This window comes from Lagopus muta, chromosome Z (assembly GCF_023343835.1).
Source record: "Lagopus muta isolate bLagMut1 chromosome Z, bLagMut1 primary, whole genome shotgun sequence".
Lineage (NCBI taxonomy): Eukaryota > Metazoa > Chordata > Aves > Galliformes > Phasianidae > Lagopus > Lagopus muta.
This window is the reverse complement of record NC_064472.1, coordinates 35,497,710-35,514,870: the sequence shown is the minus strand read 5'-3', so window position 1 is coordinate 35,514,870 and position 17,161 is coordinate 35,497,710. Positions and strand designations below refer to the sequence as shown.

At 35.7% G+C, this 17,161-nt stretch overlaps 1 protein-coding gene across 5 annotated transcripts in view; it reads left to right on the top strand.

The window, feature by feature from the left end:
• The window catches only part of TRPM3 (transient receptor potential cation channel subfamily M member 3), a 403,209-nt gene that overhangs the window by 282,925 nt on the left and 103,123 nt on the right, over positions 1–17,161 (top strand). For all 5 annotated transcript variants that reach the window (XM_048931275.1, XM_048931276.1, XM_048931274.1 and 2 more), the window contains exons 5-6: positions 1,026–1,150; positions 8,839–9,010. In XM_048931275.1, coding sequence (XP_048787232.1) covers positions 1,026–1,150; positions 8,839–9,010 — 297 coding nt within the window. The remainder of the gene's footprint in view (positions 1–1,025; positions 1,151–8,838; positions 9,011–17,161) is intronic.

The following is a 17,161-nucleotide window of genomic DNA, read 5'->3' as shown; positions in this document are numbered from 1 at the left end:
TTATAGCTGATTCTTTCACAAGGAGAGAGTGGTTGTTTCTTTTTTTCCTTTTAAACCACAGGAAGGAAACACACTTCAGTGTTTTGTCTCTTTATTTTTTACATGGTTCATTTAAAGTGCAGATAAGCTCAACTAGAATTTTACCTACTGTGTGACTGTTACATTTATAATCCAGTTATTTTCAAATTCATGGAATCAGAAAAAGAAACAAACGGAGAGACTGAGTAAGAGATAACAACCACAGCAAATCCTAAGGTCTGCCGCAGTGCGGTATAAATAGATACAGATAAATAAATGGATGGACAGATAGATAAATAAATAAATTATTGATATGTGGGTCAAAAACTGATTTTGTGAAAATGAAGGAAGAATGAATTATGTCCTCTGCATTAGGATACATCTGGAACACTGGCAAAGTGCATCAAAAGCATACAAACAGGAGTATCAGAAAGCACAGGAAAGAGAAACAGGGAGCAGTCATTCTCTCTATACTAATTTCTATATTTTTGCTGATCCTCAAGTGATTGTGGATTTTTGCAAAAAATGTCTGAACAGATCACCACACAGCAGAGAAAGAATTTTTTCAAATTTCTATCCTTTATTCTGGCACAAAGTGTCTTAGTCTTTTCTTTTTTCATTGTTGTGTTTGTTTCTGTGTTTGGGAAGGATACACATATCATGTGTCTGTTTGCATGCCTGTGCATTTGTGAACACAAGTGCAGATAAGCAAGTTACAGTCAGCTCTCATTTTTTCTCTTTTTATTTCTAGGCCTACATAAATATTTTTCCTGCTACCTCATTTAATAATTTTGTAGCTTAGATAAAACAAACATATAATATTTCTATAATAGTGATCAGTGAAAAAATATTCATATCTTGACTGACGAGCATTAAGTTGTCTTCATCCATTGCATAGGAGATCCCTAAAAATAGGATGCTTACCATATCATAACATATAGATCCATACCAAAATGAACAGAAGTGTCATTATTTTTAAATCTCTGTTTTATGCTTTTTCCCCCCAGGAGTCATTCGACATGTTGGAGATGCACTGAAAGATCATGCCTCAAAATCCCGAGGGAAGATCTGCACCATTGGTATAGCTCCCTGGGGGATCGTGGAAAATCAAGAGGATCTGATCGGCAAAGATGTAAGTCTTGTGTGGACATAGATAACCTATAATATATATAAATTTTGCAGTTATTTTCCTTTTCTCTTCATCCTGAACTTCTTATAGAATTAATGCCTCTAACAACAGAAAATCAGTACGCACCCAGAGCTTCCACTATGGGTGATAACAATTTTGACATAGCAACAACAAAAAAAAAACAAGAGGTCAAGAAATAGAAATTTGCAGTACTTTCTAGAACATATACTTTATTTTAAAATAAATCACGAAGAAAATGTACTAAAGTTTCATCTTTTAATCGTTATGCACTGGAAAGCTTGAAGTCTGATTCATTTTGCAACAGTATTATGATGTATTGGTTATATTCATACTTACTGACAGTCTCCCATGCAACATATTCCATCTTATTACTTTTTATTACCTCAACTGAGAAAAACCTTATAAATATTGGCCATGAGATCAAACCTCAATGAATCATAACAGTTACCTTCTAACAGGCCATATTTCTGTCACTCAGAAAAATTAACTATCATCATTTGAAATAGATGAGTGGCTTCTGATAAATCAAAAATTCTTAGTCTTATCATCACAGAGAAAGGAATAACAGTTTAAAAAAAAAGAATTGAAACAAACATTTTTAGGTAAAGTCTTCTATGAGTGCAGCCATGACTGCATCATTAGAGCTACACTTAGAGAGTTATCACCAGCTACAAAAGCAGTACTAAAATACATCTTTGGTAGACAAAATAGGAATTTTTCCTTTGAGCTCTGTGACCCCTGATATTTCCATAAAAAGTTTGATTGGTGGAATAATGCAACACTGCATTATTGGTGTTACCGCTTTCTATTGGACATGTAAGCTTTATGCTTACTAATATTGCATTTCATCTTCCATTTGATAATCTTGTCAGGCTACATTATAAAAGCTTTCTTCAGCTCTTCATAGTCCACTGAATTCTCAGCAAGCTTTTTGCATTCATTGACCTCAAACCTCTACATGACTCATTTTGAGGTAGGCCACTTGTTACTAAATCTTTTTAGTAATTAGTTGTGGCAAAAAATAACCTTTCTTTCTTAGCACTTTCCATCCTTTTCTCTATAATTTCCTGTTACTAAACCCTCAAAGAATTTTCAGTATATGCAGTTTCTTTTGAAACACTTGGTGAGCAAGTGTTTTGAAAATCAAAGTGCACTGTATTGACTGGCTCATTAGAGGTGAATGCTGTGAAATGAACCAAGAAGGGGGAATATAAATAGTACCACAAGAATGTAAAATGAACTATCATTAAGAAAAACACACAAGGCACAAAAGATTGCATGGCAGAAAAAAAATGTCAGCCAATAGTGAAAGGCCTGTTGAACTCCAGCATCAACATGGCTTTATGCCTATATGCACTATGTCTGGTTAAATTATGATCAAAATTGGGGTGTTGTCAAAGCATACCCTCACTGCTTGGAACAGCATTGGATACAGAAAGTAATCATGGAATATTAGTGGAGAATAGGAGGAGTTTATTTCCGCCAGTGCACATGCCCCAGTACACGCTGCCTCTCCATGCTTTGTGGCTCACCAGGTTTGATCTGTTTCTGCTAATTCTCTGACACTATTCTGGCCTGTGTCACGACTGAAGTCATAGCTGAGAAGTTTTACATTTACCGGCCATATCAGTCAGCTCCTGGGTAGCCCAAGGGTTCTCTTCAGACTCATGAAGATAAGTGGGCAAGTAAATTAAGCAAAATATTACTGATGTTTGTTATTTTGTTTGTTATTTTTGACAGCTAACAGTCCCTGAGGAGACCAATCTTACTCTGATATGGTAAAATCAATACAGTACAAAACAGTGCCCAGCTTAACACACTTAAATTCTAATTTAAAAACAAAGCACTCAAAAGAAAGTTAGACTGCTGATTTATTTCCAGTTTTCTAATACAAAAGCTGAGAAAGTAATGTTGCTTGCTTAATCTGGTGGAAAACTTGTGTTACAGCCATTCTTCCCTTTACACATGGAACCATTTTTCCATCTAAAGAAACGCAGTCTGTGAGTCTCTATAGTGTGCGTGTCATTGAGTCTTCCTTTGCAGGGTCTGTTCAGCCCTCACTTGAGCTTAATTGCTCATCACCACAGTAGGAACAGTGTCTGGATTAGGAGTGCTTTGATTTCATTACTTGCTCTTTGCTCTGTGAAGTCAACCAAGTCTCATTTTTTCATCCAGAGTAGCTATTATTTCAGCTTCAAGTGTATATATGCTTTTACACTTTGACTTAGTTAAGAACTTTCCCAGTAATATGATATGTCCCTGATCTTTAGCAGTGCGTTAGTATATGACCTTAAGCAGGATGCCTTGGTTTAGTGACTCAAGGTTTGAAAACAAAAAGCCAAAATCCTTTTTCTTATTGATTTCATCAAAAGGTAAAATTGATCTCCTGTGCTGCCATGCCAAATCACTCCAAAACCTGTTACCCACTTTTCCATGACTGCTATAAAAATCTCTCCTTCTATAGATTCAGCAGGTCAACATAAGAGGAAATTCGTAATTTTTCTACCTTTTTTTGTGCATTTCATTTGTGAGTTATTGTGTTTCTCTTCCCATATTTCTCCTTTGATATTTGAATTGCACTCAGCAGTGAGTGCATGGCACAAAATGAAACTCACCAGAGATTCTGGAGAAGGTAGATACTTACAATTTTTATCAAAGGCTCTATCCAATAAAGAGAAAGTATCTGTGGTCAGCTGAAATCTGTGCAGCAGAGCACACAATGCAAAATACAAGCTTTCTTTTTAAACCTATACCATAAGTAAATAACATAAGTGAACAACTGCATGTAAGCAAAAATGTATTAACAGAAAGAAAAATACTTTCACACAGCAGATTACTACATATATATACATAACACCTACCAAATATTACCATATATTGTATAGCATATTTATGTACAACCATTTTCATGTTCCAGAATAAATTATACTTTTTACTCTTTGGAATTCAGATGCTTACAATGGGAACATTGTCACTAGCAGATATTCTTTATGGACTTGTTCAGAACATCAAGGGAAAGAAAAAAAAGCAGAAAATGAAAAGTACACAAGTGATAAGTATTCTGCTACTAAAAGTCTACTCTCTTGTACGGTTGACATCATAAAAATGAAAAGTAAAAATGGTCTCTTTTCATATAAGGCCTATATTGGACTAAACATAAGTTGAATCCAACCCTACATATTTATCTTGCTAAAAAATAGAATCTGACTTTCTCATTCTGTGTCTAGAATTATTAAAAACTGTACTTTCATAACCACCATTTTTTATATCAGCACAGATGTTGGATTTTATAACTTTAACTGGGTGTGAAAGCATGTCATCAACAAAATTTTCTCTAGGGTGCTCAAACAGTACAGCAGATCTCAGTAGTCCTGCCCTACTTGCTAATATTTTAAGTTTTTCAGTATTGATTTGGATGGTGGAACAGGGAGGCCATTTCAAAGCTGGAAGGTTATGTGCACTTTGGAAGGCTGCATCACAACAGGGAAGTTATCTGAAGTCAAGTGTTATGAACTTCTCAAAATCACTGGGACAATAACAGACAGGGTAGCTTATTCAGGACAGACAAGGACCTTCCTTATTGTAGTGTATCACCAGGAAATTATTGAAAGTTTAAAACTTAATTATTGAAAGTTACAGCCTAATAACAGAACGCTTTTTCAGAATTATATTGGAATTTACAGATGAGATTGCCACACAACATTCAAGTCTCTTATTTCTATAACAATGGACATGGGTAAAGCATGTCTGTAGTTATAGAACAAGTTTAGCGCCAACTGGAAATGAAGAAAATGCATCTGATGTGGAAAGCTTATAGATCTGGGATTCTTTACTAGGTATTACAGCTAGACTGACTGAGAAAGACTTACTTTCACCATCACACCAGGTTATGCTCACTCCTTTCTCACTGATCTCTTCTGTAAATACCTCATTATAAATAACTTCAGCTGAGTACCACTGTGCCAGAACCAAGTGCCTTTCATTTTCAGAATAACACCATCTTCCTTGAGACGACTAAAGGTTATCCAAATCAGAAAAAAATATTCATTTATGCTTAAGGGGGGGGTTACATGCTTTCATTTTTACTTAGTAAGACTGGATAATAATGTTAGCCTACAGCATGAAACTCCTTTAAACAGCATGAGACTTCCTTTTCTCTTTTACACATCTCTGTTTTATAGTGTAAGAAAGATTCAGCTTTGCTTTAACTACTCTGCAGATTTCAGAATAACAGTAAAAGTTACAAATCTCAGGCAAGATCTGACTTACTTTGGTAGATAATTTTTCTATTATTTTCAAAGAAATACATTACTTGTAGTTAAATAGAATTCTGGAAAAAGATTATAGGTGACGAAAAGTAATTTACAAATTCATTTCACTATGACTTTTGTGTCAAAGCATCAGAGTCTCTTTTTCATGTCAGGTTTGAGCCACCAAATAATTACTCCAAGGAAAAGTGTAGGGAAGAGAGATTCAGCTCTCATTGCAAACTACAGTGTGAGAAGCATGCCTGAGGCAAAGCTGGGGACAGTAATATTTGTAGCATATACACAGGCTTTGGACAGGGATGCTTCTGGGATCCTTTAAATTAAACCAAGAACTGTTCTGTTCCCTCAGGTACCCCAGAATAGTGAGGCATCACAAAAGGCATAATTTGAACAACAGCTGCTCAGTCTTTCAGAAGCAAAGTTTACATCTTTCTTTCTTCTTGCACCGTTACACTGAACATACTGAGTTTGTTGTAAATGCCTTATCTGCATCTAGATTTGTGTGTCGGATAGCATGACACATGCTTGCTTCAGCAGTGGTGGGGAAATGCATTAGGAGGTGTGGTACAGGCCAAGACACAAGCTGGATCTCTTTTACTGCATTGGGTTACCAGCCAGTGTCAATGACTGGCCCCCACTTCAGGGCCCCCAGCACCTGGTTCATTTATCTTCTGCCACTAATTACTGTATTACATTTTTTCTCATTGTCCCTTTTGAGATACCTGAAGGCACTGTCTCTATGCTCAGTATCATGTACCTGTGGGAAATGCAAAAGAAGTGTACTAGTGCTTTTAGTCCAAGCTTGCTGTCTCCTCAGGAGGCAGAGATGAGCACTGCAGTTGGCCCACCTCCTCACCTATTGACAGCACAGGGAATGAGTCCTCACCTTGAGCAGTGTGGCTATTGCATCACAGCATGCTGCTCTCACAGTTGTTATCCTATACTTAGAAGGGTTGTCTTGAGCATAAGTGCTTCCTTTAAACTCTTCAGAAAAATTGCCAGGGGACATTATTCCCCCCTCTTCATGTGGAAAGAGGATGAAAATTATTCTCTCTTCTCAGACTGCAAAGAGGATGAGAAGAGATTAAAGTTAAACTTCTTCCAGCCTTTTATCTTGCCTGTAAAATATAAGAGATTTGAAAGAACAAAGGTATGGGAACTGCAAGAGTGAGAAACTGAAAGTCTGCTGAGTCCTCTGGTAAAGTAGTTTACCTCAAAGCTTAAGAATTTGTTGCCTTCCTGAGGATTTGCTTATCCTTTAATCATGATCATGTGGTTTGTGAACTTCAGTACTAAAAAAGGATTTTCAGCTATTCAACTATACATGATGTGAACAGATCAACTGAAAATAATTGTATTCTTGTTTTCCAATCAATAAATTTTATAAATAAGATTCACCTTGCAGTTAATCATCAAACACAAAGCCAAAGCATAACCTTCTACTCTGCCCTCAAGGAGCATTACTAAGTCAGTATGTGGAGTCTCTGGTGCTGCAGCTCATTAGAAAATCAAGTCAAGCTATCACCATATAAAATCCTGAGCCATAGCTCTTGGGGAAAAAACACAACTCTTCAGTAAAACTACATTCATAGCAGCTGACCATCCTTAGTGTGATTGAACCACGAACTGGTAACTTAAGTCATTCCTCCTCTGACAGATCTTGCTGACTTGTCCCCTCTGTTTTGAGAGAGCAGGTATCGACTACTTAGCATGTATTTGTTTCAGCTTTATTTTGTTTGTGCGAGAAAGAACCTTTGGTTCTTTTCTGATGGTAGCATGTGAGACATGGTTTTTGTGTGTAGAAGTTAGTTAACAAGCATCTTCTAACAGCGTACTGATACATGTTAAGCTGTACTGCCTTGTAGAATAAATGCTTTATGAATGGTATACCAAAAGAAATAGTACAAAAGAAACTTGAGCCAAAGCTATCACCTGTTCCCGCAGCCTTAGAGCACACAGCCTTGCTGTTGGCAGCTGCCCTCTTGTCTTCTCAGAGCATTTTCAGGACAGATAGCTTAATGAGTACCCTCTGTGCAAAAGTTTTGGATATATCTGTGTATTTTCCCTTGCCATGAATGAGTTGACCAGTGTACTGCAACAAGTCCCAAGTGAAACAGACAGAAAGGGATCTCTTACCAAAGAATATCTAACATATGATATTTATAAAGAATTATTTCTCAATTAGATAACTCTTTTGAACAACAAAATGGTATCTAATTTTATAAAGGAATTAGTAAGTTAATTTATTTCTGTCTGCAAGTAGTCTTCTCAAAATACAATAAAATAGTTTTGTACATTGAATAGGACAAGATTTTTTTAGATTTCCCTAAAGTACAATGCTAGAGCTGAGAAGAAAATACCTTGCAGAAGAAGCATAGAAGAGCTAAGTTTTATAACATACCAGGTCAGCATTTCCTTAGCCAGGGCTTCGTCTTACAGATTCCCAGGAATTTTGTCTTTCAAAATGAAGACATATAAAAACTGTGGAGAACTGTATTTCTAGCAAATGTCTTTGACTGATCAGCCATAAACCCTCTACACAACGGCAATTCTTAAGTCACATTAGTGTGTCCTTACACATGTCACTGAAAATCCACCAAGGTAGCTGAAAACCAAACATGGACCAGCTTTGTTCTGACTGGAGGCTATGCATAATATAGAATTGCAGCAATTTAATCTGCTTATGTACAAAAAACTTCTTCTGACACAAATTAATCAAAGGAACATTTGCAGATTCTCTGTTGAATCTATGACTTCTGAAGTTATTGTCAATGCAGTTAACTGTCTAGATAAGAACCATCATTTTTTTTTCCCAAAGACATTGAAAATATGGTGTAATGTCACGTCTACACCTGTCTTAAGAGTGGCACTCGCCTATTCTGGAGTGTCTATGAAGGGCTTCCAGTGCTGGTGGCTCTCAGTGACCTATAACAGAGGCATAGTGCTACTGGGACCTGTGAAGAAAGAATCAAAGAGCTCAGTTGGAAGACAAGAAGATTTATAGAAGCACTATAGAAAAGCAGGAGCAAAGAGGGTGTACATCATATGTATTATATATATGTTATATATATATGTGTGTTCATACAGACCTTTGGAATTCATTAGTTGGACTTGCTTCCAGAACGGTGTCCACTGATACCAGTGAAACAGATTACAGTGGGAAACTCTCTAAGCAATATCTACATCTAAAAGGTCATCATTTCCCACTCTATAAGAGTGGAAAGGTTTAAGTGCAAATGTTATTTTCTATTTTGCAGAAAGAAGACTGCAGTGTTCAAGTAAAAAAAATCAGTAGTCTTTCACAAACAATTTTGTTTTTATCATCTTGTCGACTAGTGTCCAATAACTCATACAGACCTTTTCTGTTTAGTACTTTTTTTTTCCTCTGTCTCCAAATTCCAGGTGGTCCGGCCGTACCAGACAATGTCCAATCCTATGAGTAAGTTGACGGTACTCAACAGTATGCATTCACATTTCATTTTGGCTGACAATGGCACTACTGGCAAATATGGAGCAGAGGTGAAACTTCGTAGACAGCTGGAAAAGCACATTTCACTTCAGAAGATAAATACACGTGAGTAACATTTTCTTTATTCTGTTTTATAATTGCAATTACATTAAAAAATTACATTAAAAATAATTATAAATAGTAAGTTATGTGTATTTCACTACCTACTAGCTAATGTGATGGATGAGCAAGGGATAAGAAAGTAATGATGAACAAAGCTAATACAATTTGATTTTGGAATAGTGTATGCAAGATTGCAGCACAAAAGTATAAATGAATTTGTTTCTGATAAGTTTCAAACAGTATTTGACAAAGCTCCTGTGATTTGACTCAGATGGTTGGTAACCCATATCCTCAAAATTGTATGCAATTCTGGTCCCTTCATTTAATAATTACTGAATCATGGAATCATTATGGTTGGAAAAGACCACTGGGGTGATCTAGTAAAGATAGAGAGAAGAGTGACAAAAAGCTTTTTTGTGACAAAATCTTTAAAATTTGGAATGTCTATACATGTACAGACATATGAAATTCTGTAGTACACAGAAAAGTTGAAGAAGAAATGACTGTACAACTCAAGCAGACCCAGAGTCATCGATATTTAGAGTCAGAGAGTGTTACCTGTAAAGTTGTGAAGTGTTACTCCATGTTTGCACTATATTTACTACTCCTAGACAGCTATCATTGACTACAGCCGGAGACAGAATATAAGGCCAGGTGATCCTTTGATCTCTTTTTTAAAGATCATTTTGGGATAGAACATTCCATGTCATTAGCAGACTGAAGCAGCAGGCTTCTTTCAAAGTTGTATTTTTTCTTTCTTTCTCACAGAAAATGGCAAAAAAAAAAAAAAAATCACTTAGGTTAGTGATTAGGTAAAGTAAAATATAATGTCTCAATATTGATATTATTCTTTCTGTAGTGTTACAAAAGCTTAATTTAGATGTGAAGTTTACTTCTTTTAAGATATTTTTAGTTTTGTTATTATTATTTCCTTCTACTTAGTGTAAACTTAGTGCTAGCAAAAGAGAAAAGGATCAGTTCTGTAAATTGAGGTTAGGACTTACTTAGGGAGCAAATCTTCAGCTGCGCCGTTGGCAGGTAGAATTCTTACTCAGTTTTAGAACTGTGGACTCATTTAGGATGGAAAAGACCTTCAGTCCAGGCAAACCTCAGCATTGTACCTGCATAACGTACCTTTAGGAATGAAAACAGAACTCATGTTTCAAAAGTGACAATATACAGTTTTTTGCTCAAAACTCCCCATTTGAGCTTGTGATGCTCAAAACATGCAATTTTGAGGCTAAGAAAGATGATATTTTTTGTAAAACAAATACTTGAAATTGGAACGAGTAGGAAATGCATCTAATTACTCAGGTATCAGAAGATAATGAGTTATAGGCAGGCACAATATGATGCACAAAAACTAGCATTTCAGCAGGGCTTGATAAAGCTTTCTATGTCATGAATGCCAACTCTGCTTAAACTAAAATAGTGCTCTACTTGCTCTACTTAGATTTTTTAACACCACTGTGTGAATTGATTGGAGGCAGCAGTAAATCAAAATGAGAGAAGTCCAGGCTTTTTAGTTTTATGATATCAGTGTAACATTTCTTTTTCTCAATAGTGTGTGAGTATGCTCAAGTGTGTATGTTTTCTAAGTTGTGTCTTTGTGAGTGTTCTTAGCAGGTGGAGATAGTGTGATCTAAGCCTAGGCTAACAGAAGAGTCATACTTGAATATGGCATATATGACGTTGTCAAGCTGTAGGAAAATGTACTGTAAATGGGATGTTTATAAGAAAATTGTCAGCATGTGTTGTTCACAACATAGTGTTTTGTTGTTGAGACAAGCTTCCTATTAAAAAAGTAAATCTCTTCAGAGATTTAACTTAATTCAGACTTACACGAAACATTTATCCACTGAAAAGTGGCTAAACTCCAAATCTTATTAGCACTCTTGACCTCATCCAAAACCTTCAAAAAAGGAAGACTTTCTCTTCTCTAGCTTCTCTTTGCAGCCCCTCCCCTCCCCCCCCCTTCCCCCTCGGGCCCCATGCCCAAGAGTATGTATCTTCTTCTTTTCCCTTTTTCCATGCAGCAGACTGACTCTAGCATTTAACCTCTTCCTGCCAAATCATTCTCTTGTAAATACAAAAATACTCAGATCTCAACAATTCTTCAAAATCAGGAAAGTGAAAGAACTGCTGACAAGGAGCATTGCAGGTGATATTTGTACAGCATGTCTCTGTGACATCCAGCATTTTTATGTTTTCTGTTATGAATGACATTATAGCTTCAGCAAGCAAAATTACTAGCACTGCAAGGATTAGGAAGTTCTTTGTTTATGCCTCGTTTCACTTTCTTCTCTTTTTAAAGGTGATTTAGTGCTGTTTTGCCTCTAGTTAATGGAAAGGTGACCATATGGATGAGAGAAGGACCACCTGTCCTCTTGGGTCAGCCAAACAGATGGTCACTTTTTGATGCCCTTTCTTACCCTTGGTTCTAGCAGAGCAGAAGAGGTTCTTGGTCTTGTGTGTGCAGGGTCAGTGCTGCAATGAGATCTTCATCTGAACAGGAGTGTGTCTGCACACATGCCCTTATTTACTGTTTTACAGTGGTAAGCATTAAAATGGAGTTGAAACACTAGCAGCATCAAACTTTTGTTCTCTAGAGAGCTGAGAAAGTTCAGTTATTCCTTAATGATAATAAATAGATAGATAGATAGATAGATAGATAGATAGACTAGAAAAAAAGAACAGATTCTGAAACAAAAAGTTTGTGAATTCTTATTTCACAGCCTGTCCTTGGACAATGGTGCTAAAAGCAGATTTTTTTTCTTATTTTTAAGCCTGCCTGACTTTTACATGCTAGGCTTGTCACTTCTTATTTCCCTTCTTGTGCTTCAACTGTGCCATTTTTCAATTCAATTATAGTTCCTCTAGATGTTTGGGATTATGCGTTATTCGTGAAGAGAAAATTCAAGTTTACTACTTACCTATAAAAGACATGAAAAACTGTATTCCTCTAAAATAGATTAAGAAAGTAGCAGTCTCCCTTCTTATAAAAACTGAGTTTAAATCAGGCCAGTAAATATGCCACATAATTCTAAAAAGACTGTTTTTAATATGGCATCACTTGCAGTCATTCAGCAGCATCTAATTTACCTAATGAATGTCACTGTTAAATAATAATAACAATAATAAAAACTTGGCTCATATCCCTGTGAATTTATGACCACTAGAGAAAAAGAAAGATTATTTATTATTTGTTATTATTTATTGAAATCTCTCTTCCCTCTACCTACTCAACTTATACCTACCACTTCTATAGCTCTGATTCTGCCCCCAAAAACTATTCACACAAAAATAAAAAATGCTTCCCAGATAAGCAGAGAGTGCATTTGCAGGTTAGTCTAAGTTTGCAGCTCCAGTAGAGTAACCCAGCTGTCATTTAGCTAGAGGTCACTTTGACAATTCAGCGTTTTATTTTCACAAGTGAAGAGAACCTTAACACAACCCAGCAACTGTTGCTTACAGTGAGCCACCATTTCTCTCGAAGCATGAAGTTTCAAAGTGAATCATTATGCAGTAAGAAATGATAAATGTAAGTTGAACTTCTCAAAAACTGTTTCATGTTCAAAAGTAAATATTGAAACTGATCTGAACAGAAATGTTTCTCACATTCATTTCATACAAGTGTTTGAGTCCTGGACTTCTAGTTGGAATTTGAAGGTAGGAAGGTCTTAAAATGTACTCTGCAAAGAAGGAAAAATATTTTTGTGATGATCTCAGCCATATAGTTTATTTGTACAATATTACATGGATAATTTGACAGCTCTGTAAAAATTTTTACATAAAAACATGAAATTAAAACACATTCTCACTCACTTCTAGCTCAAAAATATTGCAAAAACTTTGTGATGAAAGTGAAGAAATTTTAAGCATGATAACATGTCTCCACTCAAAATATATGGTTTTTCAAGATTTATTTTGTGAATGGCAGCTGTACTCCAGCTACAATGCTTTGCTTATACTGCAGTGCTCATAAACTCATCTGTAACTTTGTCAAGCTGAGACTGAAAACTTCCAACAATGAGTACTCAACCACCTATCTGAGCTTCTGCAAAAAGTGTGGGGACCTTCCCCATCCTCCTTGATGTCAAGAGCTTCCAAACAGCTATTTATGGCCATTTGATCTTATTTTGCTGGGACTAAGCAAGAGTCTGACTCTAACACCTTTGTAATGCCCTTTAGATTTGTGTAAACAGATACAGGATTACTCTTTTTCAAAATTGTATATAAATTTAGCCTTACTGATTATTTTTAATAGGCCTTGGTCCTCAAAAGGTTTTCTGCCATGGTACTGTACTGCTCATATTTAATTATTACTCTTCTAAAATTATTTTGCATCCCTCAAGCTCCTACATTATTTCTTCATAAAAATCATTCTAAAACTTAAATTTCAACACCAACTTCTGTTCAGAATAAATAGGGTTCTATGTTTCCTCTAAAATATTGGGTGTTTTTTTACTTCTTTAGAATCCTACATATGATTCATTTCCTTCTGCCTTTGAGGGCTTGAAAGTATTCTGGTAATAGGCCTGAGCTGAAGGCTTTACCCTTTTTCAGGCAAAAAGTCACTGTAGTAGATTGACGTGCAATTAATTTTACCCATTTTGTGAATATATTAAGTAACACTTTCTTATTATCAAAGATAAAAATAATTCATATTACACACAAAGATTACATACTAATGCTTACAGAATTTCTCTTCAAATTTCCTACCTCAAATTTCACCTTTTTCAGTCTGAACTAAGGTTTCCAGATACACAATACACCATTCATTACTGCTGTTTACATTACGAGGTTTTTACAGGTTAGTTTCTACTGAATCATTTAACTGAATTATGTACAGTTAAACTGTAGTTTAACTGAGTTATTACTACTAACTGAAATACCTTTAAAGCTTTAAATCTTTAAAGAGCTTTCTGCCTGGTTGCCAAAGCATTTCTATCATGAATGCACAGCTTCCCTTCATATAAGTGTACTTCTTGGAGGAGTGGAGAAAGGTATTTACAAATAATTTATTCCTATGTAATAATCAAATATAACCTATTTAATAGTATTCATGAAAGAGGTAGTGAATTAATAGGAATATTTCCAGATTTTCCAGTTGATTTCTTCAGAACCCTAGGGTGCATATCATGTAGCCTCACAGACTTGTACACTTAACATTATGCTTCATCTTCATGTGAAAGCAATATTTAAAAAAAAAAAAAAAAAAAAAAAAAAAATTCCCTACTGCAGTTTTGCTAATGGCTCATGTCATTCTTTATTGAGTCGGTAGACACCACCCTTGGTTCTGGGAGTTTTGTGAGAAGAGACTACTCCTTGGTAAGGAACTGATCAAAACTTTGGGTAGCTTGATTGGATAAATGAGGCAATTTGGAGAGGGTAATGTGTCAACAGTGTCTGTTCATGTGACCCGTGGACTTCCCTTTGTCATCCTATGCCTGAGAATATATGAAGGGGGCTGGGAAGGCAAAGGGACGTTCAACCGTCATCACTGGCATCTTCTCTGACCATTGCACCATCATCAAATACATTGGAATTCTCATTTGTTTCAGATTTTTCCTTCACATTCTGTTCAGCTCTAAGTGCATTTCCATAACTTCACAGCTAGAAAGATGTAGGTACAAACTTCCTTCCGGGGGAGGGAGGTTGCTGTAAATTAGACTGGTGAAATCTGAGGAAACCTCAGAACTCTGAAGATTTACTGGTTTGAGGTTTGTTGGATGTCCGAAAAATGAGCCTTTTTCATTGAAAGTTTAATGTTGGTAGATCATGGCGCTACAGGAGCCAAAAATATTTCAAAAAGGTCTGAGAAAACACATACCAGCAAAAAGCTATTCTTGAGGCACAGATACATAATCAGTGATAGAGTACAAGAGGATCTGTATGATCGTCTCACAGATTTGATATTCAGCGTGTTTATTGAAAACATGTGTGTTCTCATGTGATTGATATACAAGCAAGAGCAAATTGATCTTTTCAGTTTTACAATGTTCAGAGATTTTAGACTCACTGAATTTGTTGCAATTAGCAGAACAAAGACATTGAACTAAGCAAAAAGCGAAATTTCTGCTATTCATTTTCCAGAACAAGAGTGAAAGGAGAGTTTTCTGAGATTATATGTTGTCCAGTATACAGACTTATGTGCAAAATAGAACGAGGAAAACTACCCAGTGTGTAATCTGACATAGTGAAAAATTTGGTTATGTTGCTGTATTATTTTTATAGATATGGTGCTTATATCCAAGGGAACCATGGGAAGTTTGAAGGAAGAGAAGACAATGTGAAAAGTACTGAAATTGCAATTGTTCTTGAGTCATGTAGGCCCTTACCTATAGCTGATGAGCTCCTAGAAGAGCAAAACAAATTAGATCCTGTAGTACTGGCCTAATGAACATTTGGCTTCTATAACAGATGTGGTATATTTTGATTGGAACCATTGATATTCTTGTAATTACTTCTAAATCTTTGAACTTAATGGAGCTTTGAAATATTTATTGCCATCCTGCAAAAAAAGCAGCAAGTAACCAAATTGGTTGTTTTGGGCTGGTGAGGCTCAGAAATCTGAAGGTTTAGTTTGTCTTACTATGTCTTGCCTGTTTTTACTAAGCTTTCTGTCATTTTGCAAAGACAGAATGGAAAGGGAAATAAATAATCACAATTTTTACATCATTTTTTAATATTTCTATTTTATTGTCTGTTTTAAGAATCAAGCCCATAGTAAATGAAGGTATGGTCCAGATGTTGGACCATTCACATTGACATTGTCTGTCAATGTCACATCTGCTAGGTTGATAGATAACAATGACAGTGTTTGGTTTTGTTCCACTTTGGCTTGCTTACCACTCCAAAATGGCTACTATTACACAAGGAACATGTTTTCCACTATTTATGAGGTACTGAAATTTAGAGGAGGAAACCTAAAAAGTATCCTATCTAATAATTCTCTGAAATCTAGCTCAGCATGGGATGTCACATATATATCACAAAGTATGTTTAGATCAATGAGGAAGGAATACTGGACAATTGAAAATGAAAGAAGTGAAATGAGGGCAGAAGAGAAAGAAGAACAGACTGGGACAAATGAGATCATATTCTCAGTAAAGAGGAGAATTAAAAATAGAGGAGATAAAAGGGGATAATGTATTTCACACAGAGAAACTGAGAAAAGATGAAAATGTGACAGGGATGCCAAAAAGAAGATTAGAATGGTAACATAAAATGGAAGTGACCAAAACAAGGAAAACAAAGAGAATGAGTGTAAACTACAAAGGAAACCGTAAAGCTGAACAAAATAAAATTTGTATTAGTTATTTTAAAATATGTTTGGGAAGCATGAAAAAGTGAATGATAACTAATGAGATTGAATGAGACTGTGGCTGAAGAAGAGACAAAACATAAATTGAAAAGCAAAAATAAGTGAAAGCTCCTGAACTTTCCTTTGTTAACAGTGGTTCTGTTTACACTTTTACACATAATCCTTTAGTTCCATGAATCTGAGAAAGATATCAGATATTCTCAGAATTTGTTGTATTGGCTTACTAGGTTACTTTGATTTCTCTAGACATAGGATATGTAATGAATCTCCAGACAAGTGGAAGATCTATTAATTTATTAAAATAAAAATTTGTTGAAGTTGTGTGGAAGCGGGTAGAATTTTACAAATTTGTGTTCTTTGAAAATAGAAAAAAAATGATAGTCTTTAACTGTATGTGTTCTCAGTATTGTCTTTTTGACAATTAAATGAAATCTGTCTCATCTTTACCATAACAGGAATAAGTAAACACCTGGGGAGGATACCAGAAATAGGTGGTGGGGGAAAAGGAGAGCCACTGCAAGAAGAGCAGCTATGTGAAATTAAGTTTGAGTTCAGTATAGCAGCTAAGGGATGTTTGTGCCTCTCTGCATAGTAAGATCCAGTATCCCTCTCCATTATCCTGTGAAGGCTACGCTCTTTTTTTTCCAGTTGTGTTCATTTAATAGCTAATAATCTAATTGTGGGAGGGAGCAGATAGAGGAGGGGCAAACTCAAAAAATTTCTAGAGTCTATCTTATGCATATATTTAAACATTGAAAGGCTCTTTAAACTAATGGTGCTTGGAGACGTAAGGGATAAGAACTGCTTCTGTGATTTGTGGAGATGGG